Here is a 27,480-nt window from a genome sequence, read left to right as displayed (position 1 = left end):
TGTCAGCCCAGAGAATTGAGCAGCTGTACTGAGTGGCGCGGTGGTCTAGGCACTTCTTGGACAGTATATCTCACCTGCCGGTGAAACTCCAGTGTAAGAAGATTAAGAAGCGGAACCTAAAGTTGCAGCAGCGGAACCTAAAGTTGCAGGCCTCAAATCTGACAATCAGAAACTGAAAATGGAGATGTGTCTGAAGAAGCAATGGGAGGTAGAAAAGTTAAAAAAATCAAAACATTCTATGAATATGGGCCTGTCAGAAGCTCAAAATGGAGATGTGTCTCAAGAAGCAGTGGAAAATATAAAAGTTAAAAAATCTCCCCAGAAATCCACCGTATTTACCAGTGGAGAAGCAAAAATGCAGTCTCCCAATTCAGAATCAAAAAAGAAAAAGAGAAAAATGGTGAATGAAGCTGGGCCTAATACAAAAAAAGCAAAAACCGAAAACAAAGGGGAATCTGAAGGAGAAAGTGCCGAGACTCCTAAAGAAACAGAAAATAATGTAGAAAAGCAAGGTAATGATGAAGATGACAGTGAGGTGCCCAGCCTGTCCATGAGACTGACTAGAGCTTTTCAGGATACTTTATTTGCTTCTCTATGTAATCTTGTCAATGAAAACACTCTGAAGGCAGCAAAAGAAATGGGTTTCACAAACATGACTGCAATTCAACAAAAGTAACAAACCACTTCTGGTAGGCAGGGCTCTTCTAGCAGCTGCAAACATAGGCAGTGGTAAAACCCTGGCTTTTCTCATCCCTGCAGTTGAACTCATTGTTAAGTTAAAGTTCATGCCCAGAAATGGAATGGGAGTCCTTATTCTCTCACCTGCTAGAGAACTAGCCGTGCAAACTTTTGGTGTCCTTAAGGAGCTAATGACTCACCACGTGCCTACCTATGGGTTGATAATGGGTGGCAGTAACAGATCTGCTGAAGCACAGAAACTTGATAATGGGATCAACATCATTGTGGCCACACCAGGCCGTCTGTTGGACCATATGCAGAATATCCCAGGGTTCATGTATAACAACCTGCAGTGTCTGGATATTGATGAAGCTGATCGTATCTTGGATGTTGGATTTGAAGAGGAATTAAAGCAAATTATTAAACTTTTGCCAACATGTAGACAGACTATGCTCTTTTCTGCCACCCAAACTCGAAAAGTTGAAGACCTGGCAAGGATTTCTCTGAAAAAGGAGCCATTGTATGTTGGTGTTGTTGATGATAAAGCTTATGCAACAGTGGATGGTCTTGAGCAGGGATATGTTTTTTGTCCTTCTGCAAAGAGATTCCTTCTGCTCTTTACATTCCTGAAGAAGAACCGAAAGAAGAAGCTCATGGTCTTCTTTTCATCTTGTATGTCTGTGAAATACCACTATGAGTTGCTGAACTACATTGATTTGCCCGTCTTGGCCATTCATGGAAAGCAAAAGCAAAATAAACATATAACCGCATTCTTCCAGTTCTGCAATACAGACTCTGGAACACTATTATATACAGATGCGGCAGCAAGAGGACTGGACATTCCTGAAGTTGACTGGATTGTTCAGCATGACCCCCCTGCCGTTGACCCTAAGGAATGTATTCATCGTGTGGGTAGAACAGCCAGAGGCCTAAATTGGAGAGGGCATGCCTTGCTCATTTCGTACCCAGAAGAATTGGGTTTTCTTCACTATTTGAAACAATCCAAGGTTCCATTAAGTGAATTTGACTTCTTCTGGTCTAAAATTTCTGACATTCAGTCTCACCTTAAACTTCATATGGAACCAAAAGAGAGCCCATATAGCCAAGACAATTCTAAGCAAAAAGAATAAAGCTGGAGGGAGGCATCACACTACCTAACTTCAAAGTATACTACAAGGCTACAGTAATCAAAACAGCATGGTACTGGTACCAAAACAGAGATATAGACCAATGGAACAGAACAGAGGCCTTGGAGACTATGCCACACATCTACAACCGTCGGATCTTTGACAAACCTGACAAAAACAAGCATGGGGAAAGGATTCCCTGTTTAATAAATGGTGTTGGGAAAACTGGCTAGCCATGTGCAGAAAGCAGAAACTGGACCCCTTCCTGACACCTTACACTAAAATTAACTCCAGATGGATTAAAGACATAAACATAAGACCGAACACTATAAAAACCTTAGAAGTCCAAAATCTTTAAACACATTAGCAAGAAGTCATCCGACAGCAGGCAGTTCTCTCACTGAAGACATGCTTTTCTTTCATCCTGAATAACTTTGTCCTAAAGTGAATGTTTTCCCCCTTGATTTAACAGACTTTTTGTAGGCTTTAGAATTTGGACTTATCTAACAAGAGTGTAAATTGACTTAAGTTGCGAGCACTGAGCACTATTACTTCTATCAAGTCTCTCTTTTATTTTTGAGATCTAAAACAGGCTTTATTTTCTTGGTTGCCCAAGGACAGAGCAAGAAATATCTGGTCTTTCTTTCGATTATATATTTTAATTTTAAATATCCCTCCCTCAAACCCACAAATGTATGTTACTCTTTTAATACTTTTTGTACTTTTAAATTAATAATGAATTTTGTCTTAATTTAAAAATCATTATCAAGAAGAGAATGACTTTGATGTTATTTTTTTGTTATATTACATATTTCATGCAAAAACCTTTGAGTCCTTTAGAATAATATAAGTATTATTATACTTTTTAACAGGAAAACCTAATGTGGTATGATGTGCAATCCCTTATATATTTCAAAAATAAATGGAGCAAATTCAAGCAAGGATATAGTTTTAAGAAACATGCTTCTACTTACAAATGGCTGTTTAATATTACTTTAGCCCTTTCTAATGTTTTTTATGCTCCCTAATTTATTATTATAACCTCTTTTATTTTCACTACTACCCTGTTAAAGGGAAAAAAGTTATTTCATATTATACACTTTAATATTTTCCAGTTGAAAATGAGGATGAGGCGGAAAGAGTTCTTTTTTCCTATGGCTATGGTGCTAATGTTCCCACAACAGCCAAAAGACGACTGAAGCAAAGGTAAAATCAGTATATATTTATTTTATTTATCTATTTAAGCTAAATGTAATTACATTTGTGCTTTCTGATAGTGTACTGGGTTCAGTGACAAAGTCCTTTATTATTACTATGCAGAAATATCAAATTTCTCACAAAATAAAACAGTAATAATCATGTATTTCATATATAAATAAATTTAATGGTTTGTAGAATAGAAGTGTACGTTAGAATTTCTGTAGAATCAGATTTGATGATAAGGATCTTGTTTTTATTTTCGCATTAATTTCAGATGAGCTACAAATGCTTGTATCAACAATATTCAGATTAAAATTCATTATGCTTCTTTTTTCTTTCTCTCATTTTTATTCACCTGCCTACATTCCTTGACATGCATGTTAGGGAAAGTGATATGGAATTAATGCAAATGTTGTGATTGAAACTATAAAAGGCTTTGTGAAAACCAAGAGAATATTTGGAAGATCTGCTAGTTATCTTGTGAAGTACTACTTCACAAAAGTACAGTCATCCCTCTATATCAATGGGCTTTGCATGTGTGAATTCAAGCAACCACTGACCAAAATATTTGAGAAAATAATGGATGGCTGCATCTATGCTAACCGTGTCCAGACTTTTTCTTGTCATTATTCCTTAACACAGTGCAGTTATTTACATAGCATTTACGTTTTGTTAGGTATTATAAGTAATCTACAGATAATTTAAAGTTTATGGGAGGGTATGCATGGATTATATGCAAATATTATACCGATTGTCTATAAGGTACTTGAACACTCAAGGATTTTGTTATCCACAGGAGGTAGGGAGTGTACACTGGAATCAGTCATTCTGCAGATACCAACAGACAACTGTATACTAACAGGAAATTGTACCTATATTAATCAGATTTCCAGTTGACCTGCCTGATTTTTATTCCTAACTTCTTTTTCTCCAAAATTTATCCTATTTGCAAAAACATCTCACTGCCCAATTCACTACCACATCAAATCCATCAAATCTGAATGTTTCTTTCAGACTTCCAAGTGCCTCCATAATACAGCCCTACCTCTCCAGCCTTATTTGCCTCTCTACCCAAAATGCGGATGGATGTACCTCTCTATTTCTCTGCCTAGAAAACATCTGTTTTCTCTATACCACACTGTAGAGCATTTGTCTTATCTCATTAGGTGTAATTTCCTGTGTAATTTACCTATCTAGATGGAAAGTTCTTCAAAGTCAGCAACTACATCTTTTTTTTTTTCTTGAGACGAGTCTCACTATGTTGCCCAGACCCTGAGTGCAGTGGCACAGTCTAGTCTCACTGCAACCTATCTCCCAGGTTCAAGCAATTCTCCTGTCTCAGTCTCCCAGGTAGCTGGGACTGTAGGCGTACACCACCACACCCAGCTAATTTTTGTATTTTTAGTAGAGACGGGGTTTCACCATGTTGGCCAGGCTGGTCTCAAACTCCTGGCCTCGAGTGATCCACCCTCCTCGGCCCTCCAAAGTGCTAGGAACACAGGAGTGATCCACCACGCCCGGCCTAGCAACTACATCTTTTTTTTTCTGACATATAGTCTCACTGTGTTGCCCAGGCTAGAGGGCAGTGGCACGATCTTGGCTCACTGCAACCTCCACCTCCCAGATTCAAGTGATTCTCCTGTCTCAGCCTCCTGAATAGCTAGGATAACAGGCATGTGCCACCATGCCCAGCTAATTTTTGTATTTTTAGTAGAGACTGGGTTTCACCATATTGGCCAGGCTAGTCTCAAACTCCTGACCTCAAGTGATCTGCCCGCTTTGGCCTCCCAAAGTGCTGGGATTACAGGTGTGAGCCACCATGCCCTGCCAACTGCATCTTATTCTTTTTTATTTTTCACTATCTCAGTACAGAGTACCTAGTAAAATTGTTTCTTCATCTGAGCATTTGAGAATTCAAAGCTGCTTTTTTTTTCACATGAACTGATTTAGACATTTAGAGACATTATACACTAAGAAAAACCATCTTAACTCTGATACTTGCATGGAAATTTTTAAGTGATGACTCAGAAAATAGAATGTCTGTATGGCTGTCTAAAATGATGTATCCTCATTAATATAGTGGTGAATTTTTTTTTAAGGTGATGTAGGATATAGACCACTTTATGAGAAGCAAGGAAGAGATGCCTAGAACTTACGGTTCTTACCAGTTAAATATATGCCAAATTTTGATCAAGGCTGTATGAATAGAAAGTATCAATTTGTAGCTGGAATGTTTAATTCTGTCTGGTGAGGATTCAGATATTTCTAAATAATGTATTATTTTAAAAAATCATTCTCATTCTCATTTTCTCCAAAAGTCACAACAGGTAACCTAGGATATTTTATAATTTTCAGCATATCTTTTTCTGAATCTGATGTTACCTAAGGAAGAATAGAACATAGTTACATGGGTAAGAGATTTATCAGTGGTAAATGATAGGCAAAATACTAAAAATTGAAATTTAAAGGGAGAAGTCACATTCTCGTCTTTATTTTGGCTTCTGAATCTTTCAAAAGAATCTTTGTTACAAGCAAAAACAGGGCCAGATGCGGTGACTCACGCCTCTATTCCCAGCATTTGGGAGGCCAAGGAAGGCAGATTGCTTGAGTCCAGGAGTTTGAGAACAGCCTGGACAACATGATGAAAACCCGTCTCTACAAAAAAATACAAAAATTTAGCCGAACATGGGGATATATGCCTGTAGTCCCAGCTACCGTACCCAGGAGGCTGAGGTGGGAGGATCATCCAGTCCTACATGGTCCAGGCAGCAGTAAACCATGATTGTCCCCCTCCACTTCAGCCTGGGTAACAGTGAGACCGTCTCAAAAAAAAAAAAAAAGAAAGAAAGAATTTTAGTGTTAGAAGTTGCTTTTCTTAGCCCCAAGCGCTGAGTTTTTTCAAAATTGCAAGCAATTATTTCTATTGCATCTTACTATTTTTTTAAGAATTTTGAAAAATAAAGGTTGACTTTTTAATATAAAGTGAAAATTTAAGGAACCACAACTGATTCATATTCTAAATAATGTTAACTGTACAAATATTCTAAAGATTCTATCACTGAGCTATCTATGTGCCTTGAACATGTGCCTAATGGGCATGCTATTAATATCCCCGGCCAGCTGGTGCCAGGCATTCTTCTCATGGTGAGCCAGAGGTTATTTTGAGGAAGTGCTTCTCAGATCATCTAAGCTGAATGACGGGAAAGTAAGGTTAGATATCTAAAGAAAACATTTATGCATTCCTTCATGCATTCAGCAACTTTTATTGAGTGCTTACTGTATGCACAAAATTGTTCAGCGGTACTGAAGATCCCAGTTTAGAGTCTGACACATTTCTGAAGTTTGCAAAGTCCACATTTGAGTTTATAATGGATATTTGTAAAGAAGGCAGTTGGCTTTGTGCTCTTTTTATGTTTATTTGAGATAAAAACAGTATAATTGTTGAGAGAATTATATTTAATCCTTCAAATTTGAAATTAAAGGATTAGAGCCAGACGTAGTGGCATGCACCTGCAATTCCAGCTTCTGGGGAGGCTGAGGCAGAAGGATCACTTGAGACCAGGAGTTTGATGCTGTAGTACACTGTAATTGCACCTGTGACCAGCCACTGCACTCCAGCCTGGGCAACATAGAGACTCCTCTCGCTCAAAAAAAGAAAAGAAAATCAATGGAAACTTAAGGTGAATGATAACTCAGTCAGAACAGTAAATGAAATCTTTGCAAAATAAAGTTTTCATTGTGCGTCAGCCTATACCAAAATATATTAAAGTTTCCAACCACTACACAATAGATTCCATTCATATTAAATTTGATTTAAAATCTTATATATTCAATAACCAGAATTATATATTTTAGGGTAACATTTAATTGGAGGGAGGTTTTTGATTTATTATAAAAGTATGTCTCTTTTTATTTTTACTTTTTAGAGATGGAGTCTTGCTCTGTTACCCAGGCTGGAGTGCAGTGGCATGATCTCAGCTCACTGCCACCTCCGCCTCCTGGGTTTAAGCAATTCTTCTGCCTCAGCCTCCAGAGTAGCTTGTATTACAGGTGCCTGCGGCCACGCCCAGCTAAATTTTGTATTTTTAGTAGAGACAGAATTTCACCACGTTACCCAAGATGGTCTTAAGTAATCTCGAACTCCTGAGCTCAGGCAATCTGCCTGCCTCATCCTCACAAAGCACTAGGATTACAGGCTTGAGCCACTGCACCCAGCCATGTTTATTTTATAAAATTAGAAAATTACTGGTAATCCTGCCATCCAAAATAACCACTTAGAAATGTATACAGATACATATACTTTCCTACTTATTTAGGATATTATTGCTTGTAACTTAATAGTTTATTATATAGAATTCCATTCTAAACATTTTCTTATGTCATTGGATATTCTTCAGAAATATCATTTTTAATGGTAATCCAAAATGTTAATTTTTAGGACTTCTGTTTTTGAGTGCTATATTTTCATTAATAAATTGTATAGTTACTGAAAAATATTAGTTGTCTATTGGTACCCAGGCAATACCACAGAATTAAAATGAGAAAATGGATGTGAAGTACCTGACCCAGAGTAGATCTTCAGTAAGTGCTAGGTTGTTACACCAATTGATGTGTTCTTAAAGTAAATTACATAGTTAATTTTAGAGGAAAAGCCAGGGTTCTGATCTTTTACTAGGTACAATTTGAGTTTTCATTTAAGACAACATTTTTTTTAAATCGTACAGAAGCCTCTTGAATTAATTAATTGGGTTACCTCCCAAACATGAAACTAGTTTTGAGATTCACTTTCTTTAATATCAGTCCGTTTCTTAAGACATAATATTGTAAATCCAATTTCCTATAAAGTAGTAGCATAATTTTTCTAGTTCGAAAAAAAACTCTTAAAAATGTCTTTTAAACACATCATAAGGTTACTCACATTTTGGGAGTTTCATAGAAATGTGAATAATAACTAAATATTTTATTTTATTTTATTTTTATGAGATAGAATCTCACTCTGTTACCCAGGTTGGAATGCAGTGGTGCCATCATAGCTCACTCTCAACTCAAACGCTTGGGCTGAAGCAATACTCCTTCCTTGTCTTCCTGAGTAGCTAGCTAGGCATGCATCACTGTACCTGGCTAATTTTTTTATTTTTTATTTTTTGTACAGACAGGGTCTTCCTGTGTTGCCCCGGCTGGTCTTGAACTCCTGGTCTCAGGCCGTCATCCCACCTCAGCCTCCCAAAGTCCTGGAATTAAAAGCCTGAGCCACCACACCCACCCCTATTTTTTAAAACTCTGAGACATAACTGTAGAAAGTTACAAGGGCTTATAGGATTAAAATATAATAGGCTCTCCTTGACTTAACTTGAAAATCTGAAGGAATGTTTTCATTTCAGTTGTGATTGTTTTGCAAATAACAAACAAGACTTTCTGGTTACATGTTTTGGTTATGCTCTTTAACCTGCCACATTAAATGGTGACACCCAGGCACTAATGTGGTCTTTTTGTATGCCTCTGTGTTTGTTTTGGCTAACTTGAATTCCATTTAAACCTTTTCTTCTTCCCACTTCTAAGATCCCAGACTTATAAAAATGATCTGCCTATAGCACCAAATCACTCACCAAAGCAAAACTTCCTAAGATGACAGTGCCCAGTGTTGGTTGGGGTATGAAGAAACAGGAGGTACGAATGAGCAGAAGTTCATTCATTCCATAGACAATTTCTAAATATCTTGTTTGTACTAGGTATTTATTGTTGAACTATAACAGTTATTTATATTTTCTGGATTCAGGTTTCTTACCTGATATGTGGTAAGAACTTTTTTCTTCCATTCTGCAGATTCTCTTTTCACTTTTTTTCTTTGCTTTTTTTTTTTTTAAGACAGAGTCTTGCTATATTGCCCAGGCTAGAGCTCAGTGGCACGATCTTGGCTCACTACAGCCTCTGCCTCCCAGTTTCAAGTGATTCTCCTGCCTCAGCCTCCCTAGTAGCTGGAATTACAGGTGCGCACCACCATGCCCAGCTAAGATGGTAGTCTTCTTCCTTTAGTAGAGATGGGATTTCACCATGTTGGGCAGGCTAGTCTCAAAACTCGTGGCCTCAAGTGATCTGCCTGCCTCAGCCTCCCAAAGTGCTGGGATTACAGGCGTGAGCCACTACACCTGGCCTTTTTTTTTTTTTAATGACAAAACTCAAATGGTTAAAATCTTTTTACTTTCTTAATGATGCATTTTGAAGCCCAGAATTTTTTGTTTTTTGATCTAGTCCAGTTTATCTGATTTTTTTTGTTACTTATGCTTTTGCTGCCCTGAGAATCCTTTGCTAAATCCAAGTTTGTGAAGATTTACTCATATGTTTTCTTCTCAAAGTTTATAGTTTTAGCTTCTGTATTTAGGTCTTTGATCCAATTTAGTTAATTTTTTGGTGTCTCATGAGGTAAGGACTTTATACTGTTATTAATGTGGCTACTAGAAAAGTTTAAGTTACATGTGTGGATTGCATTAAGTTTCCATTGGACAAAGCTGACCTAGGCCAGTGGTCTCCAAACTTTTTGATATGAATCCTTATTAGGAAAATACTTGAGTACATACTCAACAATATATGTAAATGTATTCATATTTATTTGTAGATTATGTATGCATATGCTATCAAATATAAACAGTATGTACGTAATGATATAAAACCTACACAAAAAATTAAAAGTTAAGATAATATAACATCAAAATAAATGCAAATAAAAGTTCCCACAGTTCAACAAATAATTTTGCACATAACTACTTTTGAAGACCAATGGTCTAAATTATTATTATAACCTTCTGAGCGACAGTAGTCTTCTTCCTTCTGCAAGCCATTCTGCACACTGCTGATAGAGTACTCTTTCTCAAGTATGGACCAGATCATGTCATGCCTAACCAACTTCAGGATAAAATCCAAACATACAAGGCTTTTCATAGCATATCTCTGCCTGTATCTCTCTAGCTTCTACCCTCATCATGCGTCATATATTACTGATCCATACTATACTACTTAGAATTTTCCCTAGCACTTCATTCTTTTCTTATGCATTTCCCTCTACCTAGAATGCTGCTTCTCTGCTTTTTCACCAGATTAGTTAGTATTAGTTTTTATTCCTCAGTGGTATGCCTTTTCTTACCATTTAGCCTACTATGGTAATTTTTTAATTTGCCTATCTTCCTCAGTAGACTATTAGACCTTCCAGGTAGATATTATAGATTCTCAGTGCCTATGCAAATTATAGGTTTTTAATGAATGTTTCTTAAAAGGAAGAGTTCATTAATATCTTTTTTAATGAATTAATATGTTTCTTCTCATTCACCCTGCTTTTCAGTAGTCATTGATATTCATCACTAAGAAAAAAAACAGTAATTTCCTTTTATTTTTGTTTTTCTGGTTTTTTTTTTGAGACAGAGTCTCACTCAGTTGCCCAGGTTGGAGTGCAGTGGCACAGTCTTGGCTCACTGCTCACTGCAACCTCTGTCTCCTGGGTTCAATAGATTCTTGTGCCTCAGCCTCCCAAGTAGCTGTGATTAAAGACTTGTGCCACCACACCCAGATAATTTTTGTGTTTTTAGTAGAGATGGGGTTTTGCCATGTTGGACAAGCTGGTCTCAAACTCCTGGCTTCACATGATCCACCTGCCTCAGCCTAATGTTTTTTACTGTTTTTGTTTTACTATAAGTATTATAATGATGAAAAACAATTGTATTTTTGTTTCTGCTGTGTTCTTTTTGCTTAAATATATCTTAATATTTATTTTCATTAAATCTTAATATATTTTCTTATATCCTTAATAATCTTAATAAATCTGAGTATAAATCTGAAGGTGTAGAACACATATGTGTATACTCGGTATAGAACAATAAACATGATCAAATGCAGTTCCACAGAAACAGAGTTACAAATGAATGAAATGGAAGACAAAGAGATGCAAGAAAATAATGAGAGGCAAAGGTCATGCATCACCCACATTCTGAAGAAGATAATGAACCTTTTAATGAAGTATAACCTTTTAATGAAAGATTTTACATTATCTTTTATTCTTTTCTGTGTGTGTGTACTACACTATTCTTTTCTGTGTGTACTACATTAGTGGGCTAAAGGGGTCTTTTAGGGCAACTGAGAACTTTAATACCATTTCTAATATATATAAGAGGAAATGTGTTTTACTGTCCTTATAAGATTTAGAGGTGAGTTTTAAAATCTGAAGTCCATAAATATTGGGGACCAATTGTACTATGGTGTCTTCTATGTTATTATCATTATGCATCATAAATGACATCAACAATCATACTAGTACTCACCGTTCTTCCCATCACCATCAATTCTCAGAAAGTTTTTCTCAGTAAAATTGTACTATAAACTAGTAAAGCACTATAGAGCGTATTTGTAAGCAATCTGAAGACACCATCTTTCCTTCTATTTAGAGTTGATTTTCCTTACTTGGAATCCCCCAGTCAAAATCAGGGAAATTCTTGTTTGAAGAAAGTGGTCTTGGTGTTAACACTTCAACACTAGCATACCAAGAATGTCTTGAGTCAGTGTTTTATGATTTATGATATTTTTATTGTTAAGTAATATCACCATATCTGTATAAGAACATTATGCAATTCCAAAACAAAATAAAAGCACTCGAACCAAATGAACAATTTAATATTATTAAGCTTGCTGTCTTCAGATCATTGTCTTCTTCAGAATGTGGGTGATGCATGACCTCTGCCTCTCATTATTTTCTTGCATCTCTTTGTCTTCCATTTCATTCATTTGTAACTGTTTCTGTGGAATTGCATTTGATCATGTTTATTGTTCTATACCGAGTATACACATACGTGTTCTACACCTTCAACATACATTTACTGAAAAATTACCATGTTTAAGTGACCCTAGTGTCAAGTTCTGTGGAAGACAGAAAGATGAAAAAAGTTAATCTAACATGTATGAAGGGTAAGAAAGATAAAAAATAAAGATAGCTCCAAGATTTTTTAATTAACCTAATAAAAATAGAGCTAATGATAAACTGATGTTTGCAAACATGTAATAAAATCAACCGACATACAGTACAAAATTCTCATTAAGACTTATTTTATTTGTAGAAATCTTACTATTTTAGCCTCAAATTAGAAAGAACTTGGTATATTTATATTGGGAAATGAAGAACAGTATAGTCATAAACTGTAAACTTCTTAAAAATGTATCAAGAGAGAAAGTAGATTAGTGGTTCCCTAAGGTTGAATGTAAGGAGCAAAGGAGAAAGTTGGAATATGGGGAAGATGGAGAGTGACTGGTATGGACACAAAGTTTCTTCTTGAGATAATGAAAATACCCTAAAATTAGATTCTGGTGATAGTTGCACAGCTCTATACTAAAATCATTGAATTGTACACTTTAAATGTGTAGACTTAATGATATGCAAGTTGCAAATCAGTAAAATTATATGTTATTAAAATTAAAAAAATAAAATCAAAGATTATATGCTTTTTTCATCTCTAACACAAATGGAAAGGATGGAATTTTAAATCTAAGCAAGCAACTCAAATCACTATATAAACTTTTGCCAGAACTCATCTTTTTTACTTGGTACGAGTTCTTAGAAATATGTGTATAGGATGATTTTTAACACTATTCATTATTATTATTATCATTATTCTTTTTAGAGACAGGGGCTCACTGTGTTACTCAGGCTGGATTGCAGTGGCACAGTCCTAGCTCAGTGTAACCTCAAACTCCTGGGCTCAAGTGATCCCCTCATCTCAGCTTCCCAAATAGCTGGAACCACAGCCATGTGCTACCACACCAGCTAATTTTTGTGTTTTTTGTAGAGACAGGGTCTCACCGTGTTGCCCAAACTGGTCTCGAACTCCTGGCCTCAAGTGATCCTCCTGCCTCAGCCTCCCAAAGTGCTGGGATTACAGGCATGAGCCACCATACCTCGCCTTAACATTATTTTCTAGAGTTTTGTCTGCATTTCTTTATCTGATGTTGGGAAATATTAATATATAATAGAACTATTTCTGCCCTATGATTTTATTTAGACCACAGTTACCTTACTTTTTGTCATTATAAAACATCCATCTTGGAGTCCATGGATTCTACAATTCACAGATTAATAGGTTAACTGATATAAAACATGAAAATGCAATAAATATGACAATGTTAAGTTACTAGAAATACAGAGAGGGTCTTTGGAGCAACATGTCTTTTCAAAATTATTAGCAGTTCTTTTTTTTTTTTTTTGGAGACGGAGTTTCGCTCTTGTTACCCAGGCTGGAGTGCAATGGTGCGATCTTGGCTCACCACAACCTCCGCTTCCTGGGTTCAGGCAATTCTCCTGCCTCAGCCTCCTGAGTAGCTGGGATTACAGGCACGCACCACCGTGCCCAGCTAATTTTTTGTATTTTTAGTAGCGACGGGGTGTCACCATGTTGACCAGGATGGTCTCAATCTCTTGACCTCATGATCCACCCGCCTCAGCCTCCCAAAGTGCTGGGATTACAGGTGTGAGCCACGGCGCCTGGCCCTATTAGCAGTTCTTTAAAGAAATATGCCACTTCCCCCCACCATAGTTAAAAGGAATAGATTTTATTATTAAAATTATTTCTTAAAAGTAGAATTGGGCCGGGCACGGTGACTCACACCTGTAATCCCAGCACTTTGGGAGGCCGAGGCGGGTGGATCACGAGGTCAAGAAATTGAGACCATCCTGGTCAACATGGTGAAACCCCATCTCTACTAAAAATGCAAAAAATTAGCGGGGCACGGTGGCGCGTGCCTGTAATCCCAGCTACTCGGGAGGCTGAGGCAGGAGAATTGCCTGAACCCAGGAGGCAGAGGTTGCGGTGAGCCAAGATCGCGCCATTGCACTCCAGCCTGGGTAACACCAGCGAAACTCCGTCTCAAAAAAAAAAAAAAAAGTAGAATTGAGATATTTCACATGTAATTTTAAATATTAAAGGCCAGTGCAATAAGTTATGGTAATGCAGAGCATCAGAGGGAGTGATTTTTTTTTTTTTTTTTAGTACAGAAGCTTGACCTTTACTCTAGACATTCTCTAAGTTTTATATATCTTTTTCATTGCCACTTTCAATTAAAAACCTCATTTCTGTTTTATATTATAATACGTATTATGTTGTTTGAGGTAAACTCTGATACTTCTTAAAGTGATATGGTAATTATTTTTGTAATATTTCAACTAATTTTCTGATTTGTTGTAATTGGAAAATATTTGTAAGAGTGGAGACAAGCTGTAAATTGCTGTATTGTGGTCTTTTCAAGCAAGTATTATCATGTAACTCTTCACTTTTATAGCAAGAGCTAAAAACCATAACTGCAGTAATCAGTATATCCCGGTTATGTTACAGAGATTTTAATGTTGTTACTTGCATAATTCTGAGTTGGGGGGTATTGGTCTTTTACTACTGGTAACCGAAAATATTTGACTCTATATTTTTTCTGTTAATATTTATGTATAACTAGGAAATAATATCTATTTTCAAGTATACAAACACATTTTGAATATTTCGAGCAGCATTTCACTTTTAAGCTTTAATTTTCTCCTTTCATTTGCCTAGTGTTCACTTGGCAAGAAGAGTCCTTCAATTAGAGAAGCAGAACTCGCTGATTTTAAAAGACCTGGAACATCGAAAGGACCAAGTGACACAGCTTTCACAAGAGGTAAATAATTTAAACAAAAATAACCCATAGGAAGAATCACAGTATGAATTTAATTCTTTGTAGCTCTTTTGTTTGTTTTTTTGAGCAGTTTTTAAATAAGCTGTTTGTACAAAATGATTTCACAATTTATGAAACTGACTGAATGTTAAGGCCATGTAAAACAACTGACAGCGAATGGCAAAACTGAGAACAAAAGGGAGGTTAAATGCCCAGACTAAGTAAAAATGCACACTAGACAAACAATGCTTTGATTTCTGATAATATCAACTGGTGAAACAAGTTTGGCAAACTTTGGTGACATTTTCAGTTTTTTACTAATCATTATTAAAATAGATTTGGTTTTCACCTCTGTGTTTAATGAAAAATTACTTCTTTGTTAAATTTAACTCTGTTTACACTTTAAAAATCAGGTTCATATTTCTTTTTCTCAGCTTTATGGCATTTAAAGACTATATATTTATACATATATGTGTATATATACATTTTATATAGCAATTTAATCATCTTCTATGTCAAGATCTAATTACATTTTTCTGTAGTTTTGAAATTCAAGTCATAAAACAATTAAAACCAAAGGTACTGCTTCACTAATGTTCCTTTTATTTGTTTATTTAATGTTCCTGAGTGTCAACATAAGAAGTTTTTTCTGTTTTGTTTTTGTTTTTATTTTTGAGACAAGGTCTGGCTTCTTCGCCAGGCTGGAGTGCAGTGGCATGATCACAGTTCATTGCAACCTCCACCTCCCAGGCTCAAGCGATGTTCCCACCTCAGCCTCCTGAGTAGCTAAGACTATAGCTGTGCACTACCATGCCTGGCTAATTTTGGTATTTTTTTTTTTTTTTTGGTAGAGACAGGGTTTCACCATGTTGCTCAAGCCAGTTTTGAACTTCCAGGCTCAAGTGATCCACCTGGGTACTGGAATTAAAGATGTGCCACTGCATCCAGCCAAGAAGTTAATATTTTAAAACTTTTACAAGTTACTTATCTTATAATAAAGGGATTTTTAAAGACATACATTAAATAAAGTTAATATATGTCATGTATTCTTTATTTTCTTAAGGATCTGTTTATAATCTTTACATTGTCTTTTAGTACTGTAACATCAGGAGGATCTTTATTCTCAAATTTCAAAAGACCAGAAATATTTCATTTTACTGCAGTACCTGACACATAGTTAATGTTCAGGGTAGAAACAGTAGTGTGTTGGTAATTGTTAACAACCAGGTTTCCAAGAGGGATATTAGGGACAGCTCGATTTGCAGCATGGACTTGTGTCTGTTGTATTATAAATATTCCCACCATGGCTAACTTCAAACTGCCAACCTGAGGTTACTGAAGATGGAGTAAAGAGTGTCAGCAGCATACTAGTACTTAATGTTTGCACCATACAGATACAACAAACGTGAGTAAACTCAAGCACGTAGAAAATAGTAAAATAATTTTAAATTGACAAATTTGATTATTTTTACCTTTGTTTTTAGTAAAATGTATTTTACTATAAATATAAGTAATTTAGTTTTTAATGGTATTTGTTTGACAGCCAGCTCACAAAGTTCCTAAAAATTCTCTAGATTTATTTGTGCTTCATTCTTTTCATTAATTTCATTATGTGGATGTACCACAGTTTGTTTATCCATTCACTTGTTGATGGACATTGGGATCATTTCCAGTTTTTAGCATAAAGCTCATATGAACATTCATGTTCAAGTCTTTGTATGAAATAATAGAGAACTCCTACAAGCTGCTGTAGCAAACTCCAGAACACCACTGGGTGAAAGAAAAGATAAATAAATGAATAAAGAAACAAATGAACCTCTGTTTGCTAATATACTGTAGACCCCTCATGTTGGCTTTAATTTCACAATAATTTTCAAAAATATTTTTTAAAAAATAAAATACGAAAATACATGCCTTCCTGAGCATTTCAGTTAATTGAAATAAGAATTTCTAGGGCTGGGCACGGTGCCTCAAGCCTGTAATCCCAGCACTTTGGGAGGCCGAGGCGGGTGGATCACAAGGTCAAGAAATCAAGACGATCCTGGTCAACATGGTGAAACCCCGTCCCTACTAAAAATACAAGAAAAAATTAGCCAGGCATGGTGGCGCGTGCCTGTAGTCCCAGCTACTTGGGAGGCTGAGGCAGGAGAATTGTTTGAACTCAGCAAGTGGAGGTTGTGGTGAGCCGAGATTGCGCCATTGCACTCCAGCCTGGGTAAGAAGAGTGAAACTCCGTCTCAAAAAAAAAAAAGAATTTCTAAATGTGAGCTGGATACAGTGGCTCATGCCTATAATCCAGCACTTTTGAAGGCCAAGGTGGGAGGGTCTCATGAGCTGAGGAGTTTGAGCCTGGGCTAAAAATTCCTTTATATCTAAAAATAAAGGTGCAGTGGCTCATGCCTGTAATCTCAGCCCTTTGGGAGGCCAAGGCAGGTGGATCACTTGAGGTCAAGCATTCGAGACCAGCCTGGCCAACATGGTGGAACCCTGTCTCTACTAAGCATACAGCAGTTAGCTGGGCATGGTGGCATATGCCTGTAATCCCAGCTACTTGGGAGGCTGAGGCATGAGAATCACTTGAGCCTGGGAGGCAGAGGTATCAGTGAGCCCAGATGGTGCCGTTGCACTCCAGCTGGGCAACAGAGGGAAACTCTGTCTCAAAAAAAAGAACAAATTTCTAAATGTGAACAAATTTCTATAAATTGCTGGGAGAAAATGTAAGAAACTAAGTGTTAAATGCTCCTATAATTAAGTATAATTCACTTTGTATAAAGTCATTTTTAAATAAGCAATGGCTTATATTGAGAAAAAGACTCACATGCTGAAATATTTATGATATAAAAAGATATGGTACCTGGAATTTGCTTTAAAATATTTCATGAGAAAAGGAGGAAGGGCTCAATAAAACAAGAATCACAAAATGTTAACGAAACTTTGAGCGATGACGTTTACATATAGGTTTAGTACTCAGTTCTTCTGTATTTTTGTGTATGTTTGAAAACATTTCATAAGACATTTGGAGAAAGAACCAGTAACCTTATATTAAAGGATCTATGCCAACCTCAGTATATAACTTTTCCCTTAAGATTGAAAATAAAGTATTTAATGTATTCCATGGATCTTACTTTTTTCTGCTTCACAAAAATTATATTGCTTACACTGAAAATAATTATATAAGCTAGCTGAATGATTAGTATTAGTATTAGATTGCCATTATAACAATAGACTATTCATAATAGATGGTGAAATAATAGAGAAAATTCTCTCAGGATCTCTATTCTTTATTTATTTTATTTTATTTTTGAGACAGAGTCTTGTTGTCTCACCCAGGCTAGAGTGCAGTGCCACGTTCTTGGCTCACTGCAACCTCTGCCCCCGACTTTCAAGTGATTCTCCTGTATCAGCCTCCTGAGTAGCTGGTATTACAGGTGCATGCCACCACGCCGGGCTAATTTTTTGTATTTTTAGTGGAGACAGGGTTTCACCATGTTGACTGGGCTGATTCAGGATCTCTATTCTTTGGATCAGGTTAAATATTTACATCAGTTTGGCCTTTTTGATAATACAAATAAAACACAAATAACTAATGTTAAAATTAACATTGAGCTAAATGCTATTCAGATGATATCTGAGGTTATACATAAGTGAACTGACAAAATGACAATGCTAAGTAATACCCAAAATAAAAACAAATATTCCCCCTTTTAGCAGCTTTATTGAGGTATAATTGATAATACAGTAACATTTGGCACATGAATATACCCATGAAACTATCACCAAAATGAAGATAATGAATACATATATCTCCCCAAAAATTTCCATGTACGCCTTTGGAATTCCTCCCTCCCAACTCTCCCAGTCTCAGTCCCTAAGCAACTACTGATTTACTTTCAGTTACTATAGATTAGTTTGTATTTTCTAGACTTTTATATAAGAGGAATCTTACAGTATATATATACTTTTTAATCTATCTTCTTTCACTCTGCATAATTATTTCAAGATTTATTTGTAGTTCTTTATTTATTTATTTTAGATGGAGTCTTGCTCTGTTGCCCAGGCTGGAGTGCAGTGGTGTGATCTTGGCTCACTGCAACCTCCACCTCCCAGGTTCAAACAATTCTCCTTCTTCAGCCTCCCAAGTAGCTAATTTTTTTGTATTTTTAGTAGAGACGGGGTTTCACCATGTTATCCAGGATCTTCTCGATCTCCTGACCATGTTTATTCACACACCTTGGCCTCCCAAAGTGCTGGGCTTACAGGCGTGAGCCACTGTGCCCAGCCTATTTGTAGTTCATTTTTTTCATTACTGAGTAACATTTCATTGTGTGGGTGTGTCAGTTTGTTTATCCATTCACTTGTTGATGGACATTGGGATCATTTCCAGTTTTTGGAGTAAAGCTCATATGAACATTCACATACAAGTCTCTGTATGGACATACACTTTGATTCCTCTTGGGTAAATATCTAGGAGTAGACTACCTGGATCCTATGGTAGGTGTCTATTTGACATCTTAAGAAACTGCAAAACTGTTTTCCCAGATGTTTGTACCATTTTACATTTCCACCAATAATGTATGAAAGTTCCAGTTTTTCTACATCCTTGCCTTGATGTGGTTAGTTTTTTTATCCACTATGGTGGGTGTGTAGTGGCATATCAGTGTGGTTTTAATTTGCATTTCCCTAGTGACTAATGATGTTGAGGATCTTCTCATTTGAGCTTTGCCCTCTGTTTATTTTCTTGGAGAGGTGTCTCCTCACATTTTGTGTCTGTTTTATCAGATTGTTTGTCCTCTTATTCTTAAGTTTTGAGCATTATTTATATATTCTAAATACAAGTTCTTTATCAGCTAAATGATTTGCAAATATTTTCTCCTAGCCTGTGGCTTACTGTTGCACCTCTTAATGGTGTGTTTTTATTTTTACTTCTTTATTATTATTTATTTTTAGAGACTGAGTCTTGCTCTGTTGCCCAGGCTGGAGTGCAGTGGTATGATCATAGCTCATTGCATCCTCAAACTCTTGAGCTCGAGAGCCTCAAACTCTTACTAGGACTACAGTTACCAGCAACCACACCTAGCTAATTTTTTTTATTTTTTGTAGAGACGAGATCTTGCTATGTTGCTCAGATTGTCTCGAACTCCTGGGCTCAAGTGATCATCCCACCTTGGCCTCTCAAATGCTGGGATTACAGGTGTGAGCCATCACAACCAGACAACAGTGTCTTTTGAAGAGATGCTTTTATCCAATACAGTTCATCACTTTGTTTTTTTTTATGAATTGTGTTTTTGGTGTTCTATTAAAAAATCTTTGCCTAGCCTAGGGTCATAAGGGGTTTTGTGTGTGTTTTCTTCTAGATGTTTTATAGTTTTATATCTGTGATCCATTGTTAAATTTTTGTATCAAGTAGAAGGTATAGATTGAAATTTTTATTTGCATACTTGAAACTCAACTGTTCTAGCATCATTTGTTGAAAAAAACCTTTGTTGAAAATCAGTTAATCATTTATTTGTGAGACTGTTCTGTTTCACTCATCTCTCTTTATGTCAATACTACATTATGTCGATTGCTGTAGCTTTATAATATCTGGACATCAGACAGTATTGGTCTTCCAATACTGTTCATTTTAAAAATTGTTTGGCTGTTTTTTCTTTGTATTTTTATATGAATTCTATCATCAGTTCATTCATTTTTTTCAAAAACTAGTTGTGATTTTGGTTGATATTACATTGAATACATAGATGAAGCAGAGAAAACTGACTTCTTAATATTGACTATTCTGACTCATGAACACACTGCATCTTTATGCTTATTTAGGTCTTCTTTAATTTCTCTTAATACTATTATTTTTTAGTTTTCACTCTAAAACTAAAAGCTGTCAACTGTTTGACATCTTTATTGTCAAACTTTTACAGTGAAAACTACAAAACAGTAGTATTAGCAGGGTGCATGTTTTTCCATCCTTCTTCTTTTAACCAGTCTGACATAATATGATTTGCAGTTGGAGATTTTTTTAGAACACTTAACAGCTGGTATATTTATCGATAGAGTTATATTTAAGTTTTTCATCTTGCTGTTGTTTTCTATTTGGCCCATCTACTTTTTGTTCACTTTTTTTTTCCTTGTCTTCTTTTGGACTAATTGAATTTTTTTATCATTTTATTATATCTTGTTGCTGCTTATTGGCTATAACTTTATCTTGTTATTTCAATGTTGCTTTAGATTATAGTATATATCTTTAACCACCATTTAGTTCCAAGTAAGTGATGTTTAGTAAAATATATGGCATACAAACCTTAAACAGTATATTTAAATTTGTTTCTCCAGCCTTTGTGTTCTTGCTGTTATACATTTTATTTATACATGTATGAACTCCCATGCTACATTGCTGCTATTATTACTTAAACAGTGATATCAGGCCAGGCACTGTGGCTCACGCCTGTAATCCTAACACTTTGACAGCCTGAAGTGAGTGGATCACCTGAGGTCAGGAGTTCGAGACCAGCCTGGCCAACATGGGAAAACCCTATCTTTACTAAAAATATATAAATTAGCTGTGCCTGGTGGCAGGTGCCTGTAATCCCAGCTATTCTGGAGGCTGAGGGCAGGAGAATATCTTGAACCTGGAGGAGGGAGGTTGTAGTGAGCCGAGATTACGCCACGTCACTCCAGCCTGGGCAAAAGAGTGAAACTCTGTCTCAAAACAATAAATTAAAATAAATAGTGATAATCCTATAAAGAGATACGGTAATATGAAGGAAATATGTTAAATTTAGCTAGTTACCGTACCTTGTGCTCTTTATTCCTTTTAGTCAGTCTGAATTTCAATCTGATATCTATTCTTTCTGGATGATGCACTTCCTTTAACGATTTTTGTTGAGCAGGTCTATGGTGATAAATTCTTTCTGTTTCTGTATATAGCAGGAAGTTGCTATTTTATATATTTTTGGTTTTTTGTTTTTACATTTCTGACTATTTTTGACAAAAGTCTAGATTAAAATACAATTTTCACAGATAAGCTATAAAGCCAAATTAACTGAAAGTAGGCATTGAAGGGTTTACTTTTTTATTGTGGTAAAATTCAGATCACAAAATTCACCATTTTAACAATTCTAAAGTGTGCAATTTAGTGGCTTATGGTGTGTTTACATTGTTTCATGTACATCACCACTATCTAAAGAACATTTTATCACCTGGGAAGGAAACCTTGTACCCGTTAAGCAGTCACTCCCCATTCCCCACTCCACCTCAGTCCGCCAGCAAGCAATAATGTGCCCTTTCTCTCTACGGATTTGTGTATTCTGGATATTTTATATAAATGAAATCATCTAATATTTGGCCTTTTGTGTCTGGCTGCTGTCACTTAGCATAATGTTTTCAAGGTTCATTCATATTTTACCATCTATCAGTGCTCAATTCCTTTTTTTGACTGAATAATATTCCATTGTACAGAATAATTACATTTTGTTTATTCATCAGTTAATGGATTTTTGTCTGTTGTGAATAGTACTGCTATGAACATTTTGTGTTCAAATTTTTTGTGTGAACACTTGTTTTCAATTCTTGTTGAGTGGAATTCCAGATGAAATGGTAATTATATGATTCACTTTTAAAGAAACTGCAAAACTTTTTCATAGTGACTATACCATTTTACATTCTCACCAGCCATGTCAAGGGTTCTGATATTTACATATCTTGCCAGTGCTTATTTTTCATTTTTTTAACTCTAGCCATCTTGGTGATTACAAAGTGGTATCTTACGATTTTGCTTTGCATTGCCCTAATTAGACTAATGATGTTAACCATTATTTGGGGTTCTTATTGGCCATTTATATATATTCTTTGGAAAAGTGTCTATTCAAGTCATTTGCCCACTTTTGAATTGGGTTGTCTTTCTGTTGTTGAGTTGTAAGAGTTCTTAATGTTTTCTGGACACAAGACTTTATCAAATATATCATTTGCAAATATTTTCTCCCATTCTGTGTGAATTGTCTTTCCCGCACTTCTTAGTGTTCTTTGAGGCACGAAAGTCTTTAATTTTTATAAAGTCCACTTTGTCTTATGTGTCTTGTGCTTCACCTTTGGTTTCATGGGATTTTTATTGAGGTGAAATTAACATGACATAAAATTAACCATTTTAAAGTAAACTATTTAATATTCATTCACATTGTTGTACGTTCACTATGTAGTCCTAAAACATTTTCATCACCCCAGAATAAAATTTTGTATCCATTGAGCCCTTAATCCCCACTCCTTTTTGCTCCCACCCTGTGACATCTGCCAACCACTTTATTTCTGTGGATTTACCTCATCTGGATATGTTTCATATAAATGGAATTATACAATATGTGACCTTTTGTGCCTGGTTTCTTTCACTGAGCATACGATTTTTGATGTTCATCCATATTGTAGCATGTTTCTAGTACTTTATTTCTTCTTATGGCTGAATAATATTCTGTTGTGTATATTTACCTTAATTTGTTTATTCATTCATCCTTTGATGACCATTTAGGTTATTTCCACCTTTTGACTATTGTAAAAGTGCTGCTATAAACACACAAATACAAGCAAATGTGTGAGTGCCTGTTTTCAATTATTTTAAGTGTTTACCTGGGAATGGATTTGCTGGGTTCACCTTTGTTTTTTAGAAAGATACTATCCCTGGGTAAGGAATCTGAGGTTGACTTTTCTCTCTGTCTCTCTCTTTTTTAGTAGTTGAAAGATGTTGCTTCATTCCCTTCTAGTTTGTGTTGTTTCTGCCAAGAGATTGCTGTCATCCTTACCTTTGTTCCTCTCTAGGTAATATGTATTTCTTTAGCTGCTTTTAAGAAATTTTTCATCACTGGCTTTAAGCAATTTGATTATCATTTGGCTTGCTGCAGTTTGCTTCATGTTTCCTGGGCTTGGATTTTGTTGAGCAGCTTATATATGTGAGTTTATGAAATTTATAAATTTCTTAAAATTCTTAAATCCTGCTTCTATCCTCTCACCTTCCTTAGGGGGCTCCAATTAGACATGTATTAGGCTGCTTAAAGTTATTCTACAACAGAACAAACGATGTTCTCTTTAGTTTTTTTCAGTCTTTTTTCTGCATTTCTTTTGGATAGTTTTTTTTTTACTATGTCTTCCAGTTCACTAATCTTTTCTTCACTACTGTATAATCTGCTTTCAGTTCAATCCAGCTTTTATCTCAAATATTGTAGTTTTCATTTCTAGAAGTTCAAATTGGGTCATCTTTGTGTCTTTTGGGTCTCTCTTTAACATTCTCAAAGTTTATTTTCTGGAACATGTGAAATATAATTTCAATAACTTTTTTATATTCTTGTCTACTAATTCTATTATTCTATTTGTCATTTCATGGCTGGCTTCAATAAAGTCAATTTATCTCATTATATATCACATTGTTCTGCTTCTTTGCATATGTAGTAATTATTTACTAGATGCCAGACATTGTAAATTTTACCTTGGTGTTAGATATTTTATATGCCTATACATTTTTGTTAGCTTTGTTCTGGAACATAGTTTTCTTAGAAATAGTTTGATCCTTCTAGATCTTGCTTTTAGGGTTTTTTTTCTTTTTTCTTTTTTTTTTTGTGCCGAGATGGAGTCTTGCTCTGTCACCCAGCCTAGAGTACAGTGGTACAATCTCAGCTCACTGCAACCTCCACCTCCCAGGTTCAAGCAATTCTCCTGCCTCAGCCTCCCGAGTAGCTGGGATTACAGGTACAACACCACCATGCCCAGCCAAGTTTTGTGTTCGTAGTAGAGACAAAGTTTCACCATGTTGACCAGGCTGGTCTCAAACTCTCGACCTTGTTTTCTGCCCGCCTCGGCCTCCCAAAGTGCTGGGACTACAGGCATGAGCCACCACACCCCAAGCTGCTTTTAAGTTTCTTTAGACAGAGAAGGGTTTATCGTAAGGCCAATTTCTCCCCCATTACTATGACAAAACTCTTTCAAAATCCATGCCATGTAAATTATGAGATTTTCTACTTTAGCTGATTGAAATAAGCACTATACCTTGCCCATGTTCACTTCAGAATTGTTCCCTTGAATCTTGTTGGTAGTTCTGTCTCCTGTCCTTATGCATATGCACTGTTCTGTGCCAGGTGGATACTTAAGGGGGACTATCTGTAACAGTTCTGTCTCTTTGCATCTCTCTTTTCTTTAGTACTCTCCCATATGAACTGTAACCACCTTGGTTTTTACTTCTATCAGTAGCTCCTTAACCCAGGGAGTTTGATGGGCTCTGCCTTAATTCTCGTTCCTGGCACCACAGCTTGGAAGCTGTCTCTAGGCAATAAACTAAGACAGTGATACAGTTTACCTTGTTTGTTTCCTGTGTGTCAGGGATCACTGTCTTTCACTGCATAATGTCCCATGTCTTTTGACCATTGCTTCATTAGTTGGTCCAAAATAAAAGAGAAAAAAAGTAATTCTTTTTTGTGTACTGTGTATACCTACTAATTCTCAAGAAATCACCACTTACAGTTAAGAATCAAGTGTTGGTATGGAGTTTGTTAAACAGTAGAAAATTCAGAATCATAAATCATGCCGCATTCCCACCAACAATTGGTCTTTCTTAGCTGCCTTAAACCTTGATATTTGCTCTCCTTCTAGTTATTCAGTAAATACTTATCAAATTCCCACTGTATTCAACCACTGATGACAAAATAGACATGACTTTTCACTCCTAACATAACTAACCTTATTCACAAAGGCCTTATTTTCTACTGTAAGCACTCAGAGATTTATCTTTTACAACTAACTTAATTTAGGAAGCTCATCCAGAAAATGGGACATGAACAATCATCAGTGACCATAGCTACCTGGAATTTTGTACCTAGGCAGCATTGCTAGATTTGAAAGACGCTTCAAGATACATAGGCAAAATAAAGTAGACTAACTTTGAAATAAATTTATACTGTATTGATTGTTTTTCAAAAAAACAAATTGCAGAATAATTTCTATTTCTCTGGGTTTTAACGTGTGTGTGTGTGTGTGTGTATGTGTGTGTGTGTACACAGCATATACAGAGAGGATGGGATTGTGTTTCTTTTTAAACAGAGAAAAATGAAAAACTCTGAAAATATGTCATGCAAAGAGGACACAAACACCACTAGTCATGCATTAACAATATAAAATAAGCTTTATTGTTGTAAAGTAAGTACTTGAAGGGATAAAACATTTATCTCTGCCCTTTGAGTTGTCTGATCCATTCTTCTGCCTCTGACAACTGCTGTGAGTGTTCTTCCAGCATCCCCAGTGAGCCCAGTCTCTTGGAGTCTGTGGCACATACAACTCATAGGACCACACCTCAACATTTTTAAGGAGAAGACTCGTGTACCTACCACATGGTCCTAAAAGAACTAGATCTAATTAAAGTTCAAAGTCAACCATATTTCTAAGACTTCAATGCCATTGAAAAACAAAACAAAAATCCTCCACTATTTTATGTACCACTAAGAGGAATTCCTTAAGAGGAAGAGTGGAGGATGCTGCTAATTAAACTATGATACAAGGCTTTATTATCACTTGAATTTTTTCATTTAGACATACTTTCTTTTAGAGTTTAGGCAGTGATTTTTATCATACATTGCACAACTCTGTTTCTGTGTTTTTCTTCTGTTTCGATGATGAATCCATTGTGATCTTTTTAGCAACTTAAATGACAGTTGTACTCAACCTGTGAAGGACTAGCCATACTCAAAACTCAGTTGAAATAGTAATATGAACAGCCAAGACTAATTTTTTCGTGCATGGTCTTTATCAACAGCCACTATCAGATGTATCCTATTTTCATAGGAGAGATTACAAGTAGTATGATTTATAGGGTCCCTTTGCCTTTCAAAATGTTTATCTGTTTGTTGGTATTAAAAATCCTTTAGTAGGCCGAGTGCAGTGGCTCACACCTATTATCCCAGCACTTTGGGAGACCAAGGCAGATAAATCACAAGGCCAGGAATTCAAGACCTGCCTAGCCAACATGGTGAAACCGCATTTCCACTAAAAATACAAAAATTATCTGGTTGTGATGGTGTGTACCTGTAGCCCCAGCTACTTGGGAGGCTGAGGCAAGAGAATCTCTTGAGCCTGGGAAGTGGAGGGTGCAGTGAGCCAAGATTGTGCCACTGCACTCTAGCCCAAGTGACAGAGCAAGACTCTGTATCAAAAAAAGAAGAAAATCCTTTAGTAGACAACAGTGGCATTTATTTCATTACTAGAAACACAAGGCTTAAAAAATAACACTTAGATGAGAAACTACATTGCCTGATTTTTTTTAAATTTAGCAAGTAAACTTTAAATTCATCAGTCCATCAAAATTCTTTCTCTTACTGGAATAATGATCACCATAGCCTGGGAAGGTAAAGATGGGGAATGAAGAGAGGGTGGTTAATGGGTACAAACTTGAAGTTAGATAGAAGGAATAAGTTAGTAGTATTTAACTGCAAAATAGGATGACTATAGTTAACAATAATTTATTGCATATTTCAAAATAGCTAGATTCTAGATGTTTCTAATACAAAGAAATGACAAATGTTTAAAGTTATTGATGTCCTAAATATCCCTATTTGATTATTACATATTATATGCATGTATCAAGGTATCACATATACTCTATACATATATACAATTATGTATCCATTTAAAAATTAATAATTTTTTAAAAGTCATTCCCCATCCAAAACTGTCTTCTGTGCTGTCAATCATGACTTACTTTTAAATGCCCATTGCCTACAAGACAATGTCCAGATTCTTTAACATGGTGTAGATGGCCAGTGTGATTCTAATCTACTTCTTATCCTCA

The 27,480-nt window shown here is 35.9% G+C and overlaps 1 protein-coding gene and 1 pseudogene across 8 annotated transcripts in view; both read left to right on the top strand.

The window, feature by feature from the left end:
* The window catches only part of PIBF1 (progesterone immunomodulatory binding factor 1), a 256,111-nt gene that overhangs the window by 144,696 nt on the left and 83,935 nt on the right, over positions 1 to 27,480 (top strand). For 6 of the 8 annotated variants that reach the window (XM_054252534.2, XM_078348275.1, XM_002742577.6 and 3 more), the window contains 2 exons: positions 2,921 to 3,011; positions 14,576 to 14,678. In XM_054252534.2, the coding sequence (XP_054108509.2) occupies positions 2,921 to 3,011; positions 14,576 to 14,678 (194 nt within the window). Of the gene's footprint in view, positions 1 to 2,920; positions 3,012 to 6,487; positions 6,686 to 14,575; positions 14,679 to 15,526; positions 15,695 to 27,480 lie in introns of those variants that run through there. The other 2 variants (XR_013526041.1, XM_078348354.1) reach the window with 2 other exon arrangements.
* On the top strand, positions 45 to 1,942 carry LOC100401816 (ATP-dependent RNA helicase DDX18 pseudogene; annotated as a pseudogene).

Source organism: Callithrix jacchus, chromosome 1 (assembly GCF_049354715.1).
Source record: "Callithrix jacchus isolate 240 chromosome 1, calJac240_pri, whole genome shotgun sequence".
Lineage (NCBI taxonomy): Eukaryota > Metazoa > Chordata > Mammalia > Primates > Cebidae > Callithrix > Callithrix jacchus.
The sequence above is the reverse complement of the archived record's forward strand: the minus strand, read 5'-3'. Positions and strand labels throughout refer to the sequence as shown.